Genomic DNA, 19,104 nt, shown 5'->3' with positions numbered 1-19,104 from the left:
AATAAGAACAAAATATTTAATAAAGTAAAAACGAAGTTCGTTGTAAAAAGTAATTAATAAAAAAAGATAGGAGTTAATATGTACGCGTCTACCTTCGCGGGTCAATTTTTTATATTATTATTGCTTTCGCTATTTACTTTAATTTTAAATTTATTTAATACGATATAATTAACGCTTTTATAAATACTTATTTCGATAAGGAGATCTATATATATATATATTACTAGGGTATCGAGTACCCGGGAAGGTTCTTAAATTTATTAAAGCCCTATATAGTTTCTAACGAGCTTTTTTTATTATAGTAATGAAATTAAACGGGGTATTTAAATTAATAGGATTTAAAGCGATCCTTAAATACCTATATATTATAAAGAAAGACGGTATTTTTATATTATACTAGATTAAAAATATCCTTTTTATATTTAATAAAAATAAGATAAATGGAGTTAAACAATATATAATAAAATTATAATTACAATATTATTTAATAAGAAGAAATAAATTCTAATAGTTTCTAGGTATTAAAGCTATATATAATTAAAACTAAAGAAAGATCTGTTTATTTTAAGACGTATATATCGATAAAATTACTAAATTATTTAAATTAACTTATTGATTAACTTTAGTACCTATAGGCTATAAGGAATTAATACCCTTCGAAGGTATTATTAACTATGTAAAGATACGAGTATATTAAATTAACGTAGGCTCTTTACTATGTAAGTAATTAACATTCGATTAAATATTACATTCTTATAAAATAAATTAGTTAAATATAATTATAATCCTAACCTTACTTACTTAGCGGCGAGCGAAAAGGTTATACGGTATTTAAAAATAATAAAAATATGGGTATTCTATTTTGGAGGGAATAATAGATTCGAAATTACTTTTAATACTTTATTTACTAATATTAAAAATAACTACAAAAGCTCCTAAGGATTTACGGTTAAACTATATAGTAATTTAATTTACTTGGGAGCAATTAAATAGACCGCGGTTGCTACGTTAACAATAGAAGTAAAGCTATACGTAATCGAAAAGGTAATTAAAGAAACCCTCTTTATAAACTAATTAATATCGGTATTAGGGATGAACCTATTAGAGGATCCTATTCCTATTCTACGTTATAATAATTAGTAAACTATTAAGGCACTCATAGAAAAAACGCCTACATTCAATATAAAGATAAGGTATATAAGTATTTATAAATATTAGTTAAGAGGAGAGATTCTCGAAAAAAAAAACTCTTAATATCGAATATTTGGAAATAGAATTAATACTAGTAAATAGATTAATAAAGGTATTAGGTATTTTAGAGTATAAGAGGTTTAGGGAGTTGCTAAGGATAGTTAAGGTGCTACCGTAAGAAGATAGTAGAAGAGGAGATAATCCAGTATTAGGAAAGGTAAATTTCGATAATTTAGATAGAATATTAGGATTAGAAATATAAAACGACAAAAACAATGTATAAATAATTTTACTTTTAATTTCAAAGAAGTAAAAGAGGTTTGCAAATGAAGGGGTGTATTAGATTTTAGGGTAGTATTCTGGCTAGATGTGGGCTAGATGCTAGAGTCCCAGCCACTTGATTTAATAGGTCTTGGCAAATATAGGATACCCCTAGACCCCCAGACCTTCTGCAGGGAGAGCGCTCGAATCAGTTATATAGATTCAATCAATCACACCAGTAAATCTAATAAGAAGAACCCGGTGGACCAGCGGGGCTGACTGGGTGACGGAACATCCGAACCGCCTTCCATACCTCGACCTGATGTTGTCCCGCACCAATGATCATGATGAATCCACAACTTCTCTTTACGGGCTTGTCCGTCACACACTGCGCTTCAGCGGCGCAAAGACTTGGACGCCGATATCCGTAGCCAAGAGACCGTTGGGGTAAACTGCTGGATGCGGCAGTTCAATTAGACTCGCCAGTTAGCCAAGACACCTTGTCCTCGCTTGCTTCAGTCTCCCCCCTTAGTGTTCCTAACATAGGGTCGGATTGCCACTACTGAGGTCTAGGCATCGGGAATAGGGGCTCCAAAAGGCCAAAAGGCCAGACGGCTACAGGACTGATATTCTTAGCGTTGGATAAGGATCGCTTCCATGCAAACGGCACTTGTGAGTTTGATGTGAAAACAACAAGAGAACACCCGACTAACCATGTGCCCTATCGTCAGAGGCAGACATCCCACGCTCGGGAATAGCCAAGCAACGACAAGCACTGACAAGAAATCGACAAGATCTGTCAAATATGCGCCCAGCACAATCAATTCGCCCGATCTCTTGCTTGGCCACCCATTCCGCTCCCATCCTGCTGCCGTTTTGATGCCATCGTCTGCACGCCGAGGAATGTGGCAGCGGCGACAAGCCTGTATACCACCCACCCACAATATCATCATTCAATACAGCCTGTTACGCCTCAATAACCGCGGCATTTTCAACTCATCGCTCGTTCGTCTCGAATTCGACCCCAATCCGTACCCAATAACAGAAGTGCCGGGTAGCGATAACGTTATACAAGCTAAAATGCTGTGGTCCGCTTGCGCTTCCGAGCTTCCCAGTCGCTTGCGCTAGTCGTCCATATTACCTTCCAATCTTGGCAATGGGGGTCGATACTGCTGACCCCGCCGTGGGTCACTGTACTGTGTACCTAGATGTGCTAGGTATGCTAGCCTGCCATGTGCTAGTGCCATGTTTCATCGGCCCCTTCGCAAAGAGGGCCGACAGAGTCGAGAAGGTCTTCCATGACTCTTACGCGTCCAGTCGAAGTAACCACTCTCATTGTGACAGACACAGCTGTGTGACAGCATCACCAGGTCTGCATCAAGTTCCAACTTGCCTCTTACAGAGTTGCAATATGATACCGGCGGAACGGAACGCACAACCAACAAGCCGACTTCAAGCGGAACTCGGCAGCAAAAGCGATGATAACGATCGGGTTATGATTTCCTCGCCATCACGACCTGTTCCTCCCCGGAACGCTTTCTCACGGCCCCTACGTGTGTTCCGTCCGATTTCCTGGCTTCTAGGTTACATGCTGATAGACAGGGCTGCAGGTGAACTGGTTCTATCACGGTTCGTGGGACACATTGCAGTGGGAAGCATGGCATGCGACTTTGGAGTCGCCACACTAAACTGGTGTATTGTTCCGGAATAACAATTCGACACGATATCGTCGAGATTGATAAGGGAGCATGATGGGTAGGGTGGTGATTCCAAAGTCTGGTTGGGTTTCCCACCACACCTCGACGTCTGCTTAATCGCCTCTTCGCCATCACAACGTCGGCCGGCCCGTCTGACCTCATACCAGCCCGAATGTCCACGAGCTTTCCCAGTTGTACTTCTGGCCAGGGCCGAGAATCTGCTTGTCGACCCGTCCCCATTCCGGGCTTTGCCTTTGGGTTAGCTATCGAGAAGTCTGCTTGTCATTTCGTCAAGGCAAACTTACTGGTTGATACCATCGGGGTAATCCTGAGCCTCAATGGCAACACACGAGCTTCTACCGACAGTTCTGGGCACCGTCGTCCCATTCACAGCAAGCTTTTGTGTGCTCTTCAGCTGCGCGCTCCCGTCCATCCAGTTGCAAGAATACAGTACGACACCTGGTTGATCGGTCCGCAGATCGGCCTTGACGCCAGAGAACGGGCTCGCCAGAGAAACGACCACGGCGTCCCTCGACGGCTTATCCTCGATCAACCAATACCCGTTATAACCCTCGCATGCGCCGTTAGAACCGCAGTTGCCTGCAAACCCCGGCTGATCGCGAGCGTGGCCTAAAGCGAGGCCGGCAGCGCTGGCAAAGTCGTTGATGGAGCCCGGGGCCGCAGTCAGAATCTTGCCGGTGGGGAGGGCACCTTGGTCGGCTTCAAGGTAGCGCGCCGAGTAGGGCATATACAGGGTGTGATCCCAGATCTTGTCCGTGGCCGGATTCTTGTAAGCGTCGAGGTTGAAGTAGGTGTGTTGAGTGAGAAGGACAGCTTGGTGGTATTAGCATGGCAGCCCGGAACTACAGGTAAGGGAGGTGAGTTCCTTCAGTCACTTACGAGTCTTCCTCTCGGGAGAAACGGCGTTCATCTTGATGTGCCAGGTGTTCTTGCTCACAAAGTAGGTCACGGTGGAATCAACACGGCCCAGCATGCCCAGCGACGAGTTGGAAGCATCAAAAATGGCAAAGGTGATGGAAGTGGGCGTGTGTTCGGTGACGTTCCAGAATCGGTACGACCAGTTGTTGGTGCCGCTGTGCAAAGTGTTGTTACCGTCGTTCAACTCGGTGTGGTACTCCTCGCCGTCGATGGTGTACTTGCCCTTGCCGATACGGTTGGCATAACGACCTGGAATGGCGTTGTACACGGGGTGGCCCGGGTCCTTGGCTGTCGTCTCCGTTAGTGGATTCTGCATTGGACTCGACCAGCTTCGTCTCGTCGGATCACTAACGGTAATAGTCCACATCATCATAACCCAGAACCACGTCGATGTCCTTGCCGTTCTTGTCCTTGACAAAGAGGTTGGTGAGGGTGGCGCCGTAGGGGATAAATTGCGCCTTGATTCCCGGAGCCGCAATGGTGTACTTTCCGTCGGGGCCGGGCTTGACGCCCTTGCCCGGAGCGCCGAGAACTGTTGCCGCCTCCATTAGAAGGGCAAGAAAGGTGATGATGGATTTCATTGTGTTTTTCGGACGATGCTCAGAAACCCCACTGACTGCTTCAAAACCGCGTCCACATGAGCATCACTCCTTTCCTTTTGGGCTTCCAGCCTCCTCTTATATACCCCTCTCTATATCGTCCGACTGCTGCTCTTCATTGTACCCAAACCATGGCAAACGACGTCGGAGTCGACATTCTGGTCCTGCATGTGTCATACCCAAGCGACCCAAGCCGGGAATCGGGAAACCATTCGGGCTTTTTCATCCGCTTACAGGCATACATTTTCCCAAAGTTCTGTGCCCCGTGTTAACACCCCAGATCTCGACTTTTCCCTTGTCGTACCCCAGATTGAGAACGGAAAAGGTGGATGGAAGTCTGATTCCGCATGTTCCAAATTGGAAGTGGTGTCATGAGGGGAAATGGCAAATGCTTACCCATAAGAGCCTTGGTATCCCCTGAGCCCCTTGGCTTGCTTCTTAGTGAGGGGCAAGGCCCATAGCGTGTGGTGCACCACGTTAACGGACTGCATTCTAGCAACATCGTATTTTCTTGTCCGTTTTCTTGTGTTGCGTCGCTTTGCCTCACTACATACCTATTATGCGTGTTTGATATCAGCCTGAGTTAAGAAGCCCGGACTGGGAGCCCTGTTGATGATGCCGCGTCCGCGTCCGCGCCCGGAAGGTGTTCCAAGACCGTCAGATTACCACCTCAAAACGCAGGAACTCCCTCAAATGAAGGTAATGGGAATGGCGATCGACGCTTTTTGCGCATATTAAATGGCCAATTGGATGTGGATTGTGGTTTCGTCTGTCATGCAAGACGAGGAGGTTTGTCAAGGGTTGTCGAAATGCTCCTGTTGTACGAACCGAAATTCCCGCCGGCGTGAAAGTCAACGGAGGAAATGCCTTGGACTTGGAGGGGAGTCGTACAGTCTCACAGGGATACGTATGTCGTGCTTTCCATACAAATTCGTTGTCGTGAGACCACCAACTGTTCTCCAAGCATGTGTATGGCTCGTATAGACGACAAGTGGGACGACAAGTGGAGGGCGGGTTTAGGATATGATCAATCCATTCCCTCCCAACGTCTCCTATCTACATTGACAAGCCAGTTCCTCCTCCAGAAACTTCATTCTGTCATGTCATCTCGCTTTCCAACATGGGTAGAACAGCACAGGTTATTTATTCTCGGTGATACGGCACGAGGCCGAGAGGTCCCAACTCCTTGTTGGCAATTCTACTTTCCTTGTCCCAAGGCCTATCTCGTCGTAGAAGTCACCTCGAATCATGTATTGGTTCCACCATGGTCATGTCTTGATACCGTAAGACATGGGAACCCGGAAACCCGTCTTCGAGATCTGAGGACAAAACACATTCAACAATGCAGATTGCTCGGGTTTCTTAGTCTTGGAACCCAAACCCGTAGTTAAAGGAACTCGAGCAGCTGCGTCAATGCTATTGCCGTTGAAGCCCACAGATTCTGCCATAGTACCTCGAAGGATTATTTCCCGCGTCGTGTTTACGGTACTCAGCTTTGGTGGGACGGTGATGGTGATGGGGCGGCTGCCAAGTGGAATTAATCAGCAAACAAACATGGGATCGGGACATGAAGTCTGTCTTGTTGAAGAGACGAAGGTCTCTTTACCTACCGGGAACCCTTATGTTATCACGTACGGTATCCGACCCATATTCATGATTCAGTCGTTATAAGTTGTTTTGACGGGCTTCCGCCGTCTAGACCATCGGCAACATGACATCGTGACAAGAGCAAACGACTGCCCTACTGGCACCACAGACAAACCTTGCTCAGCAAACATCGCCATGGCCAACTATTGAAGCAGACTGTCTTCGTATTCGATCCCACACATGGATAAAATGTATATCGAGGGATTCGAGGGTTCCGATCCCTCTGTTCGTCTTGTGCTCTCCTCCTTAGTCAGCCTAGTTCATCATATCACCAGTACCTCGTGCCCTTCCCTCATTCGCGTGGTCAGTATTGTCTTTGTTCCTTTGTTCACTTCGTCGGAGAGATAGTTGCTTCTTCACTGCACAGGGAATCGCACAAGTTATTTTGAAGTTTTTGTCTAATCCGACAACTATATCTACAAACTATTTCCCACTCGTCCTTGTATTCGGAACGGAGTGTTTACAAATGAGCAAGCCATGTCCGACCGATATCCGGCAACCTATGACTGCGAAACTATTTAAACCCTTATCAAGCAAAACGCCGACCCCATGTAGTAGGTTGCTGAGGGTATAGTAACCATGACTATCTAGCTAGCTCGCGAGAGCAAGTGAAAAAAGATCTAGAAAGAATATTCCACTCTAGTCTAGTGGAAGAGAAGAGAACAAGTATTAGAAGAAATGAAAAGAAAACCGAACCGAACCATCAGAAAAGCGAACCATCGAACCAAATCGCACCGAAAAATCTCACCATCCATCACTTAGAGAAAGATAGCAGACTCCTTCTTTCCCACGTCCTCCCAACTAGCTGACAAGGCCTTATCCTCATCAGCATCATCACCAACGCTGGTAGCAGTGCTGGCACTGGAGATCACAGTGGAAGTGCTGACAATCGAAACCACAGTGGCCTCAGTCAAAGTGCTAGCCGAAGTCTCGAGAGAGGGAGTGGTGCTCGGAGCCGACTTGACCGAACTGCCACCGGCCTGCGAAGTCTGAGATCCGGCGGGGACCTCCTTCTTCTGCTCAGTAGGAGCAGTAGACTTCTTGGCTTCAGCACCGCGGGTGGCCAAAAGGTCAGTGGCAATGCCGTCGCACAACTGGGAAATGCTGGTGGCGCTGAGGATCTTCATCACCGCAACGTCCTGGGCAACCGTCTTCCAGATCCAGGAGCGGATCTCGACCGCGACGAGAGAGTCCACACCAAGCTCAGTGAGGTTGTTGGCTGGCGTGATTTCGCCCTCGGCAATCTGCAGGAGGGCCTCCAAGCGACCGATGAAGGCGAGAATATAGACCTTCATCACGTCCTCTTTGGTGATGGCAGCATCAAGATCCTCGGCAAGAGACTTGATCTGCTGACCGGCAGAACCAGCGGCGGTTTCGTCCTCCTCGGGGAGGGTGTTGTGAGAGAAACGAGGATCGAGCTGCCAGTGCTGGTTGGGTGCGTCCATGCGGAACCGGTTCATGCCGGTGGTGATGTCGTAGACTTGATGGCCCACGGGCTTACCAGCAGCAATAGCCTCGAGGAACATGTGATGAAGATCGCGCTCTGAGATGGGCGGATATCCCTCGCGCTCCAGGCCGGCATACAGGTCGTCCTTCTCACGGTGCAGGAAGCCGAGACCGTAAACGACACCAATGTTGAGAGCCGTGGCCGGCAGTCCGCGGCAGCGACGGGAAGCGGCGATGCCATTCATGTACATGTTGGCCGCGGCATAGTTCGACTGACCGGCGTGGCCGCCAATGGCAGCGAAAGACGAGGTCATGATGAAGAAATCCATATCCGGAGAGTTGAAGACCTCGTCGAGATTCTTGGAACCAACCACCTTGGGGTTCATGACACGATTCCAAGTCTCGACAGACATCTCGGAGAAGACGCGGTCGTCAAGGACCATGGCACCGTTGACCACGCCTCCGACAGGCGGCCAAGAGTCTTCAGCAAGCTTCGTCTTAAAAGCAATGACGGTGTTGAGGTTGGTAACATCCATCGCCTCAAACTTGACCTTGATGCCGCGAGCATTGAGCTCCCTCTGCCACTGAGGCTGCTCCTTCGGAGGGTTACGACTGCACAAGACAAGGTGACGAGCACCCTGCTCGATGAAGAGAGAGCAGAGGCTCTGACCCATATCGCGAGTGATGCCGACAAGGACATAAGTCCTGTTAGGGCGGAGCATCTTCTCACCCACGATGGGCTTGATCATGTGAGCGATAGATCGCTCAGCCTTCCAGTCGAGCATCTGGAAAGCCTCTCCAGACACAGCAGAGTCAAGCAACTTCGGCAAAGTAATGGGATCCTGCATATCGAAAGAAGGCTCGTTGGCGTCGAGCAACATCTTCTTCATGCTGTTGTACGAAAGGGCTACAGCCTCTTCCCAGAGCTTCTGAACAAATGCCGCGTTAGGGCGGGCCGTGAAATGAGTAGCGGAGATTAGATCATCCTGGGTGAGGTACTCGCAATTCTGAGGCACCGAATCAGTGAGCATGCGAGAGATGTCGTGTGTCTTAGGCAGCATGTTGACAACGTAAGCTCCGTCAAGGGGATAGAGGGCCTCGATCTGCCTTGAAGTCGACTGGGTATGAACAAAGACCATACCGGGGACAGTTTGGGTACGACGTTCATAAGTGGAAGCACCCAGGAACCAGAGGCCGCGGCTGTTAAAGACATCCTTGGCGCATTCGAAGAGCAGACTGTCAGGCTCGATGATCATGACAGCCCTGCCATCAGCCATGTCGGCAATAGTGAGAGCGTAGAGATACCTGGTAAGGAGACCAAGGTAGAGTGGCTCACAAACACCAAGAGTGCCCTCGGGGAGCGTGCTGAAGATCGTAGAGGCAGTCGAAATGTAGGACTTGTTAGACTTGGAGAGGGCAACTTGAGCCTTGCCAGTCTTGTTGTTGCGGCCAATGCAGACATGGCCGGAGTAGACGCCTCCAATGTTGAACACGTTGACAGTGCTGTAGTCCACATGCATGGCCGATTCGGCATGCGAAGGATAAGAGCCGCTCTTCTCGACCCGAGTCTCGTACCGGCCAGAGGCCGAAGGGAGGACCTCGACGGTGTCTTCCAGAGTGTTGACTGTGTCAGTCACCACGCGGCGTGGCGCATTGACACGCTGATTGCCCTCCTTCCATGGGAGAACACGAGGGACGATCAAGCGGCCACCCTCTAGGTGCACCTCGTGCTCACGAATCCACAAGGGCTCATCATCCTCGTTCTTGTCGCCGAGGAAGTGAACGATGAACCGAGCAAACGTCTTGGACACGGCGCGAACGGCCGGGAAAGTGTCGATGGTGTCGAGATCGAGCACTTGGATGTGTAATCCGGGGACTTCACCAGTCACCGTTCTGGTAAAGCCAAGCGATGCGGCATGGTCGGGATTGGTAAACCTCGCATTATGAGTGACCCACATGATGAGCATTTGGGGACGCAGCAAGGACCGAATGGTGTTCATGCGCACGGCTGTCATGTCAGCAAGAATGGGCTCATCGATATCGCCAAGGAAGATGGCTGCGGTGCAAGACGAGAGCAACTCGTCGTTGTGGATATCCTCAAAGGAGTCGACAGCCGTGATCCTTTCGCAGAACGAGGCAAGTTCCTGGAAAACACCAGAGGAGATGCAAGATGTCCAGACCTTCTTGCCGCCCACGATCAGAAGATGTTTGACAAGAGGAGTCGCAGTGGCGTGATGAAGAGGCCAGAGCAGTTGCTTCTTCCTCTGTGACTTTGCCTGTCTCACACTGAGGGTGAAGCCAGGATTGAACCACATGTCTGAGTTCTTGGTAGTGTTCTCAAAGCCACACTCCTCGATGAGATCAGGCCAGTCAGGAGGTGTGGCGATTCCGTCGTCGCTCGAAGCACGGCCAGCGCAACGAAGCATCCTGTCCTTGAGCGGAGTACGAGATGCATGGACGACAATAAGGAAGCCGCCAGGGCGCATCGAATCCCTGATAAGCTGTAGCGCGGAATGAGTCTTTTTGTTCTCGAGGATGGACGTGTTGAGAACCACAAGATCATAAGGTCCTCCGGCAGATTCAGCATCGCCCTCGAGGTCGACCTCGTCAACCATGATCTTCTTACGAATCCCTTCGGCAAGAGGAGTGCGCTCCTTGAGATTTGTCTCGGGCTTGCCACCAATGCGGTAGCTCAGGAACGAACCCTCGAGTGCCTCCATGATGTGCTCGGTCAAGCCCAAGTCGGGATCAGTCAAACCAAGGATGTTCATGCGAGGGTACTTGTGGACGATCTGGCGAACAACACGGCCGACCTGCTTCTGGAAATATGAGAGTTGATGTGCCTCTTCGACCAGGCTAGGAAGCATGCCCGGAAGGACGGCAGGAAGATTCTCTCCTAGGTGGCGAATGAAGTCGAGTGTCATGAAGTAGGGAGAAGAACGGACGAACTTCTCCAGACTCTCCTCGGTCTCGTTGGGCCAGGAGTTGGAAACCAAGCGAGTCTCGGTCTGGTAACCCGCTGGCTCAAGCAGATCCCTGGGCGTCTCCTTGAGGCGATTGAGCGCAGCGCGCTCAACGTAAGATGAGGCAACTCTGGCACAGCTCTCGAAGAGCATGGGGCTAACGCCATTGAGGGCTTCAGGTGGAGAAGCAACGATCTCATCCTCAGGGTCGAGTTCGTACACGGTGGTGAGATAAAGCTCCTTATCATTCTCGGGGCGGGTCGATGTGAAGGAGCCAACAGTGAGGCCCTCAATCTGAATCTCCAAATCGCCATTGGGGTTGTAAATGTTGATCTCAGCCGTAAATGAGGCTGTGGCGGTCTTGGAGAAAGGAGTGCCTTTGGTGAGATAGGCATCAACAGCGAGGTCATCATCGCGAGCACCGCTGCGGCAGGTAGCAAGGTTGAACTTGACACGACTCATGACCTTGGGAAGGAATGAAGTCCACAGGGACCTATGAAAGCGGTTAGTAAGACGGTGAGTGACTATCAAACAGAAGAGGGAAACTTACCCATCACCGGGGGAAGAAACAGTGAGAAACGCAGTCTGCAAGCAGCTGTCCAGCGTGGCAGGGCTGATGTCCAAGCCCGTCTGGTCATCTGCATGGAACCTCTTCGCAGTGCCAGAGGAGAACTGATAGCGACGCTCAATCGTCGTCAAACCCTTGAAAGGTCCGTTGTAATCCAAACCCGTACCCGCCATCATCTTGTAAAACGCCTCGGGTTGGGCAGAGAGAGTCTCGGCACGCTGCGCAGGACGATGGGTAAGTGCATTGGGAGACTTCTCTCCGAGGACAATATGAAGCTGTCCGCTAAAGTTTAGCTTCATGTCAATGGTACCGTCGGCAGGCGCCGAGGTGAGCGTGAACGAGGCCTCGATAGTCGAGGCATCCTTGGGAGAATTGGACACCACCAAAGAGAAGAGGGTCTCAACACCAGGAGACTCTGGCTCGAGCGTGATGCCAGCCATGAACTTCAAGTCGCGCAACTCAACGACAGAAGCGGCGCGTTCACCCAAGAGGACGCGTGCAGCATCCAAAACCATGATGCAGTAGGCCGAAGCCGGAAGAAGCGCCTGTCCTTGGAACTTGTGGCCCTGGGCCCACGGAAGCTTGGCGTACTTCATAATGTTGCGCCATCTGAGCTCATGCTCGTTGTCGTCCCTAGTACGAATACCAAGGAGCTCATGAGGTTTGTGAGTCCTGAAGTGATACTGGCGAGAAACGCGAGACTCGCGGTAGTAGGTGTGCGAGTGGTCCCAAGGATAGTTCGGACCCTGCTGGAAGCGAAGATGAACCAGTTCGGGCTTCACTGAGCCCTGGACAAATTTCTCGATCTGTGTCGACGAGGAGCCAAAGTTGGACCACATCCAACCCAAGAAGTCGGCAAAAGCAATGCGATCGTCAAGATTCCTGTCGAGCAGACCAGAGTAGATGATGGCCTCTCCCGACTTGGCCTTCATGGTCTGAGTGACGGGGCCGCGCAGGGCTGCGTGAGGTCCAACCTCGATAGCGCAGTCAAAGGGACCTTGTCCCTCGAGAGCAGTGCTGACAGCCTCAAAGAAAAGAACTGCGTTGACCATGTTGTCGCGCCAGTAGGAGGACGCGAGCTCTTCAGAAGTGGGCTCGCCATGGCCGTAGACGCTGGACACCCAAGTGGTGCCGTTACCGTCCTGTAATGGAGAGATGTTGCAAGCCTTGAGAGCCTCCATGTACCCAGTAGCAGGACGCACCATGTGAGGCGAGTGATAAGCCGTGTCGACCTGCAGCATTCTCGCAAACTTCTTCTCGTTGACAAGGTGATCATGAACCTTTTGCACGATGTCAAGATCGCCTGACAAGGTGACACTGCTGGGTCCGTTGCTGGCAGCGACGCAAACGCGGTTGCCAAACTCCGGCATGGCGCAAAGCTCTTCAGCTTCTGCCTTGGTCAAACCTGCGGCCATCATGCCGCCCGACTGGCCCTGAGCACCGCAGGCAAGGTAAGCGTATTTGCCGCGGTAATAGGAGATGAGAATCGAGTCGCGAGCTGAAACTTTGCCAGCCGCGTAAGCGGCAGCAATCTCGCCGGAAGAATGGCCGACAACGGTGTGGAAAGTGATGCCCAAGTGAGCGAGGAGGTCAATAAGGGCGATTTGAACCGCGGTGCAGAGAGGCTGTGAGATGGCCGCCTTCCCAACTCTAGAGAGACTTTCGTCGGCCATGATCTCCTGTTCAAGGAACCACGAGGGCGGATGAGGGCAGGCCTGAAGGACCTGATCAAGCTTCCGAATGCACTTGGCATACACTTTGCTGCTCTGCAGCAAACCACGAGACATGGTGGCCCACTGAGCACCCTGGCCGGTGAAGATACCCAGGATCTTGGGAATATCGGTCTCAGGGCGAGCGCGAACACTGATGGTAGCCGCTTTGCCAGCATCGGTCTTTGCAATCAAGGCATCGAGACCCTTCATGATGTCGTACAATGACGATCCGGTAACGGCAGTGCGGTAAGGGAAAGCCGTGCGGTGCTTGTAGGCATACCAAGCAGCGTGCTCGAGAGGCATAGATACGTGCTGCGCGAGGAAATCGCGATAGCACTTGGCAACAGCGCCCAAAGACCTGGGCGAGCTGGCAGAAAGAACCAGCGGCAGACGAATCTGGCCGTCAGCCGAGAGAGAGCCCGACTCAATCAGCTTGGGCATGACGAGGGTCGGGGCAAAGACCTTGGCGACCGGGTCATGAATCTCCGGGACGTACATCTCCTAAACAACCATTAGTATCAGATCAGGCAGCAAGACAACCAAGAGTTGGTGAAACTTACGCAAATTGCAGTCGAGTTGGTTCCTCCGAATCCAAAGGAATTGACAGTAGCACGTCTAGGCTGGCCAGCCGGGACAGAAGGCCAGGCCATGGCCTTGGTGGGCACATGAAGGTGGGAGTAATACTTGGCAACAGCGGGCTGAAGTCTGTTGAAGTGCAAGTTGGGGGGCACAGTGCCGTTGATCATGGCATGAACCACCTTGAACAGACCGGCCAATCCGGCGGCACCTTCGGTGTGACCGATGACGGTCTTAACGGAGCCCACAAGCAGCTTTGACACTTCGGCCGTGTCTTGGCCAGCAGTGCTGATGTTACGGCCGAAAAAGGCATCCTCAATGGCTCTAGCCTCATTGGGATCTGCGGAAAACTGTTAGCTGATCTGATCGAGTTAAGAGAAGAAGGGAAGAAAACTTACCACCAGCAGCAGTGCCGGTACCATGAGCCTCGAAGAACTGGCAACGATCAATGGGGTCCTTGGCGTTCAAGCCCGAGCGACGATAGGTGTCTTGGATCAAGGTGGACTGTGCCTCCCAATTGGGCATGGTGATGCCCTTGCTGCGGCCGTCAGAGTTGACACCGGTCTCGCGAATGATGGCCTCGATACGATCGCCGTCGGCCAAAGCCTTGCTAAGAGGCTTGATGAAGATCGCGGCGACACCCTCGCCACGTGCATAACCGTCAGCGCGATCGTCCCACATGTGGCAGCGGCCAGTGGGGCTAAGCATGTGCAAGCTCGACTCGACGACGAACTGCTCAGGGGTGAGAATCAAGTTGACACCTGAAACACAAGCCATCTCAGCCTCACCCGAGCGAAGAGAGAGGACAGCCTGGTGGAGGGCGACAAGACTGGAAGAGCAGGCAGTGTCGATGGTCATAGAAGGACCGTGGAAGTTGAAAAAGTACGACACGCGGTTCGAGATGATGGAGCGAGCATTGCCAGTGGCGTAGTACTGGCTGACAGACAGATCGTCGCGCTGAGAAAGGGTATCGTAATCGGCCGTCATGACACCAGCGAAGACGGCGACCTTCTTGCCGGAGTAGTCTTGGAGGGTGTAGCCAGCGGACTCGAGAGCCTCGTACACTACCTCAAGCAGCATGCGCTGCTGGGGATCAATGGCCTCAGCCTCCTTCGGGGTGATGTTGAAGAAGCTGGCGTCGAACAGACGATGGTCCTGCTCGAGAAAGTAGGCCTTGGCCGAGTTGGTAGTGCCGTGATACTCGCCATCGGGGTGATAAAAGCCGTCGACGTTGAACCGATTCTTGGGGACTTCGCGCGTAAGATCCTTGGGATCCTTCAGAAGCTCCCACAGCTTGGCGGGGGAGGTGGCTTCGCCCGTAAAGCGGCAGCCGCTGCCCACGATGGCGATGGGCTCAGACAGCGGAATCTTGTAAGACATTATGATTGCTGAGAGGTTGTTGTAGTCCTAAGGAGGGACAGTAGGGAAAGAGAAATTAGATATCTAGTACTGGACCGAACGCCGAAAAGCAACAGAACAGGCCAAAGAAAGTCGTTCCTCAAGTCGTGAGTCGTGAGTCGTCGTTCTCGCAGGAGAAGTCGCAGGTATGTACGTGGTACCGAAAGAAAATGCTAGTGAGCAAGAAGAGGGAGAAAGCCAATGCCAAAATGCTCTGCTAAGTGGCAAAGGAGAAGTTTTCGAAAGGGAGTGTGGGTTGTTTTTGTGTGGTATTTGTGTGAGGAAGAAGAGGGTGGAAGTCGGGTTGGGAGAGAGAGCCAGGCACGACCGGAGGGGTACTAGTAGAAATGGTTTTGGCCGGACGTCGGGTGAAGGCGACTTGGGCAGAAGGAAGGCGGTGACCACCGAGTAAGTGAAGGTCGCTTGAGGTTTTGATGGTGGGTGCCGACCGGCAGGCCGAAACTGGATCCCAGAGCCGCGAAAATACACTTCACTTTGACTGGCGACCAGAGGAAGAAGGTTCGTCAGCTGGCACCTCGTGGCCAAAGCACAAGCGCCGCCCGTTCGTTGCCAGGTTCCCTACCCGTTGCAGACCGGCGGTGGGCGATGGGAAGTCGCGTCGGTTAGTTGTTGGCGGTTGTTGCCCGGTGGTGATATCCACTCTGCCGGGAGTTGACAACGTGCCGCCGTTTGCGGGAAGTGACTTTCAACAATTGAGGCTCCGCCTGGGTCAAGGAGACCGGCGACCCCATTGACCAACAACCATTCACTTTCCTTCCGACCATAACGAGATTCCAAAGGTTGCTGCATTGCCGCACAATCCAATATTGCAACCGCAACCACGTCAACTAAAGGACGGGGAAGCGCCTGGATGCTACCCTTCTTTTCCCTCGGTGCTGTATCGGGGCCGACTTCCATTTCTGAACATTCATCTTTTTTCTCCTCTTCCTGATGGAACTCAATAATGTTCTTCGTCATAGCCGCACAATGAAGAGCTCTGCCAGCATCAGACTGCGTCCATGACAGTACAAAACACAGTCAATGCCATCCCCACACTTATTCGCGTTCCATCGCAGGATCTTCCGGTGCAACCGCCATCGAGGCCATCAACTTGAATCTTGTTTGGTCTCTCATGGGAACATGTGTTCCCCGAAGTGCTTGACGTAGAAGAGGTATACACCCATTGAAGTCGCGCCATCTCATGGTGCGGCTCGTTGGCCATTTCCTAGTTGTTCCATAAAAAGCACATGACAAGGATCATCAAGTCGAAGAAATGTCGACTTGAGGTCCATCGTTTATCAAAGACGAAGCAGATGACACGTAGCCGGCCATCTCTGCCTCCGGTGGAGGTCTCCTAGGGGTCCAGGGGTCCTTCAAAGAGTATCTCTACTTCAGAGTGGTGTTGCCTCGAAGTTAAATCAGTTGGCCCGGTATTGCATCAATCCCTGTCGCTTGTTGGCACGGCACATAACCGCATCGCCACAAGGAAATGCTGGCCAGATCGAGACCGGCCAACGTGGTACAGGCGCCTTTCTCTAGGGCAGAGACGACAGTCGGTCGTTCAAAGTCAGGAAGGGTGCCCCGCTTGTCAATCTTGCATTGGCCAATGTACCCAATTGCAGCCATTAGATAGTGGTGACTCGAATCAGCTTGGTGACACTGCTCCAGCTAAAAAGAGACGCCCCCATGTATAGAAGCAAGTCAGGCGCACCGCGACGCACCTCACGAGCCTAGAGCCAATGAAAAGATTGGCACAGTCACAGAAAGAATCCGCTGGTGATGGTGGCCTGAAGGTGGGGCAGTTGTGGAAGGTGGTCGAGATGGGACAAAGGACAGGTGAACCCTCCGAAGGTGCGCCGGTATCAAGTTGAGCCCCGAAGCCTCTCAGCCGCCGGCGACAACGTCACAACGGCTCCCGTATTAGTGTGCTATGTCGCCGCAAGCCTCGTAGCTGTTAAGGCGGGGTTTCCTGTCCACCTAAAACCCCGAGAGCACAGAGGGTGACACGAAGCTGAGTCGACCTGATCGTCGTGTAGCTCTAGAAACCGAGGCAGCCATTCCGGGCCTTCCCGTCCCGTTGAAGGAGATTGGGAGGCCGTCCTTTGGGGCCAGGGCGGCCGGGACGGTCCCGCCGCTGTCAGTATGCTGAGCAAGCGAGTCTCATCGGTTGTTGTCACGTGGTTTGTCCAGGAGAAGCGGAACGCGTCCATCTGGAAAAAAGTTAGTTGAAGCTTAACCCAGGGGTAAGAAGACAACTTGCCGGCGAGCACAATCAAGCTATCCCGAGGCAAAGGTTGTCTGAAGAGCGCGTCGTACCAGGAGGCCATTGTATCATGTTGGTGTAAGTCAACCCATGAAGCATCGCGATGACGCGTTACGACGGCAAGGCTAATGGGAGTACTTTGAACCACTCCCGGGTCCTGTTCCGGGAACTGGTGCCGCCCAGGTGTTGGAGGCAGGATTGGGCGACATGTGAGCCTCCCGGCCATCACAAGGAGTGCGGTCCTTTGAGGCCTCTTGTGGAAGTCGCACATGGTGGGTAGAACCGGAGAACACCCGCTTGTCATGGAGTGATGCTCTCGGTTGCGTCAGCGTTTCCAGTGCGTCCCACGAGGGAGAGATGACACAACCGGGTGGCACCTGGCGGACACCATACAATGTGTAGACGACGGCGGTAGTTGGTGTTGCAGCACAGTCGCAACACATTGTCTTATGGAAGGATGAAGATGCTACGTTCTTCGTTCCAGGACCCGGGAGTGACTGGAAGCTGAGAACACTGGGCCCCGAGATGCCGGGTGGGTAGCACCAAGGTGTAGACTGCGTTGACGACTGACATGGAGTGCAGTAGCTGGCGGCAAGTGGACCCCATCCGATGAATGCGAGGGTCTTTCAACAAAGTGTTGTTGGTCCTGAAAAAGCAAGTCTGAGCATAAATCACGTAGTAGCACGCGGTACGTCAGCAATATGAACGTCTAGAAGGAAATGGGGGCCAACCAGGCCGTCCCATGGAGGGCGACCTACCATGCTGTCTCGGAGGGGCAGAGCTGACCGTCTGGATAGGGTGTGCTTGAGTTCCTAGTCGTCCTCGAAGGGAGTAGAAGCTAGTGAACAAGCTGTTGATCGGAGGTAGCTCTGGAAGTGGACGAGTGTGAGTGTGAGTGTGACTCGGGGTAGTAGAGACTCAGACAGGTGTGGTAGTTCAGCCCTTCAGGTAATATCACGTCGAGGAGGGAAGTTTGGCCTCGGGGTCCACCTCGTCCCCCGTCTCTCCAACACGTTCATCTCTTTTCGCTGAAACCGTAATGTCTTGCTGACGGTCTCGTCTCATTACCTATCGTCGTTCAAGTGGCCAGGTAGTCAAAGGGCTCGTGGGCGTTGGCGTTGGTGTTGGCGTTGGTGTTGACGGCAAACGCGCGCCGAAGATCGGACATGACACGCTCACTGGGGCCATATGACAACGGCGTAGCAAGACAGGGAAGGGTGAGGACAAGTAGTATATATTGCAAGGCTATTCATGAGGAGTAATGGTTCATGAAGATTAGCCAGAAAGGCTCAAGTTGACGACATGACGTTGGAAGGACGTTGAGCAAATTGAACTTGTGCGCCGCAAATCAGACCAGTCACAAAATGTCGCAGGCTAAATCAACGGCGATGATTGGTTAGAAAAGGATTTGTGCACGGGCCTTCACATACGATAAGACAGGTACCTTGACGGCCGGGTCGACAATCAAACTGACGATAACGACATGGACGAGCAATAACGACAGTTGAGCAAGTTGATTGCCGAGATGAAAAGTCGGGCGCCTCTTATAAAATTCCAATCCGACTCTGGAAAGCGTTGAGGTGACTTTGAGCGCTTGATTGGCGTTTGAATGATGCGGATTTTGGATGACCTACAAAGCATCTGTTTCAAGCTTCAAATGCTTATCTACCTAACCTTGCTCTACTCGACAGCAGGTGCGACGGATGTTGGTTGCTCGAGTTCTTTCCCTATGTGAGCGCAAGGATGAAAGAAAAAATTTCTTCTTCGTTTCAAGAGGCGGGGAAGCAAGTATATCAGGCAGGAACAACCAAGAGGCATATTTCACAAGATGTTGTGTGCGGGAG

General features: G+C 51.5%; 2 protein-coding genes across 2 annotated transcripts; both read right to left on the bottom strand.

The window, feature by feature from the left end:
- Window positions 1-3,307: 3,307 nt before the first annotated feature.
- Window positions 3,308-4,669, bottom strand: B0H65DRAFT_424782 (galactose mutarotase-like domain-containing protein; the record flags this gene model as incomplete). The annotated part of the gene is made up of 4 exons (XM_062824531.1): window positions 3,308-3,395; window positions 3,455-3,983; window positions 4,050-4,376; window positions 4,441-4,669. 4 exons carry the CDS (start codon window positions 4,667-4,669, stop codon window positions 3,308-3,310), a joined length of 1,173 nt encoding a protein of 390 aa, XP_062682775.1.
- Window positions 4,670-7,000: 2,331 nt separating this feature from the next.
- Window positions 7,001-15,277, bottom strand: B0H65DRAFT_153264 (uncharacterized protein). The gene is made up of 4 exons (XM_062821108.1): window positions 13,998-15,277; window positions 13,584-13,939; window positions 11,294-13,524; window positions 7,001-11,236 (listed from the first exon to the last, which is right to left on the bottom strand). Exons 1-4 carry the CDS (start codon window positions 14,977-14,979, stop codon window positions 7,093-7,095), a joined length of 7,713 nt encoding a protein of 2,570 aa, XP_062682774.1. The 5' UTR covers window positions 14,980-15,277; the 3' UTR covers window positions 7,001-7,092.
- Window positions 15,278-19,104: the final 3,827 nt, after the last annotated feature.

The sequence above is a fragment of the Neurospora tetraspora genome (assembly GCF_033439725.1).
Source record: "Neurospora tetraspora strain CBS 560.94 chromosome Unknown B0H65scaffold_3, whole genome shotgun sequence".
NCBI classification, from domain to species: Eukaryota; Fungi; Ascomycota; class Sordariomycetes; order Sordariales; family Sordariaceae; genus Neurospora; species Neurospora tetraspora.
Note: the sequence above shows the minus strand (reverse complement) of the source record. Positions and strands in the feature narration are given on the sequence as shown.

What these genes read in the sequence shown, in the direction of transcription:
- B0H65DRAFT_153264 (XM_062821108.1), bottom strand. Translation starts at nt 14,979, where the DNA reads ATGTCTTACAAGATTCCGCTGTCTGAGCCCATCGCCATCGTGGGCAGC. An exon ending in TACCGGCACTGCTGCTGGTG is followed by an intron (nt 13,940 to 13,997) that starts GTAAGTTTTCTT and finishes AGTTTTCCGCAG; the next exon opens with ATCCCAATGAGGCTAGAGCC. An exon ending in GTTTCTTCCCCCGGTGATGG is followed by an intron (nt 11,237 to 11,293) that starts GTAAGTTTCCCT and finishes CCGCTTTCATAG; the next exon opens with GTCCCTGTGGACTTCATTCC.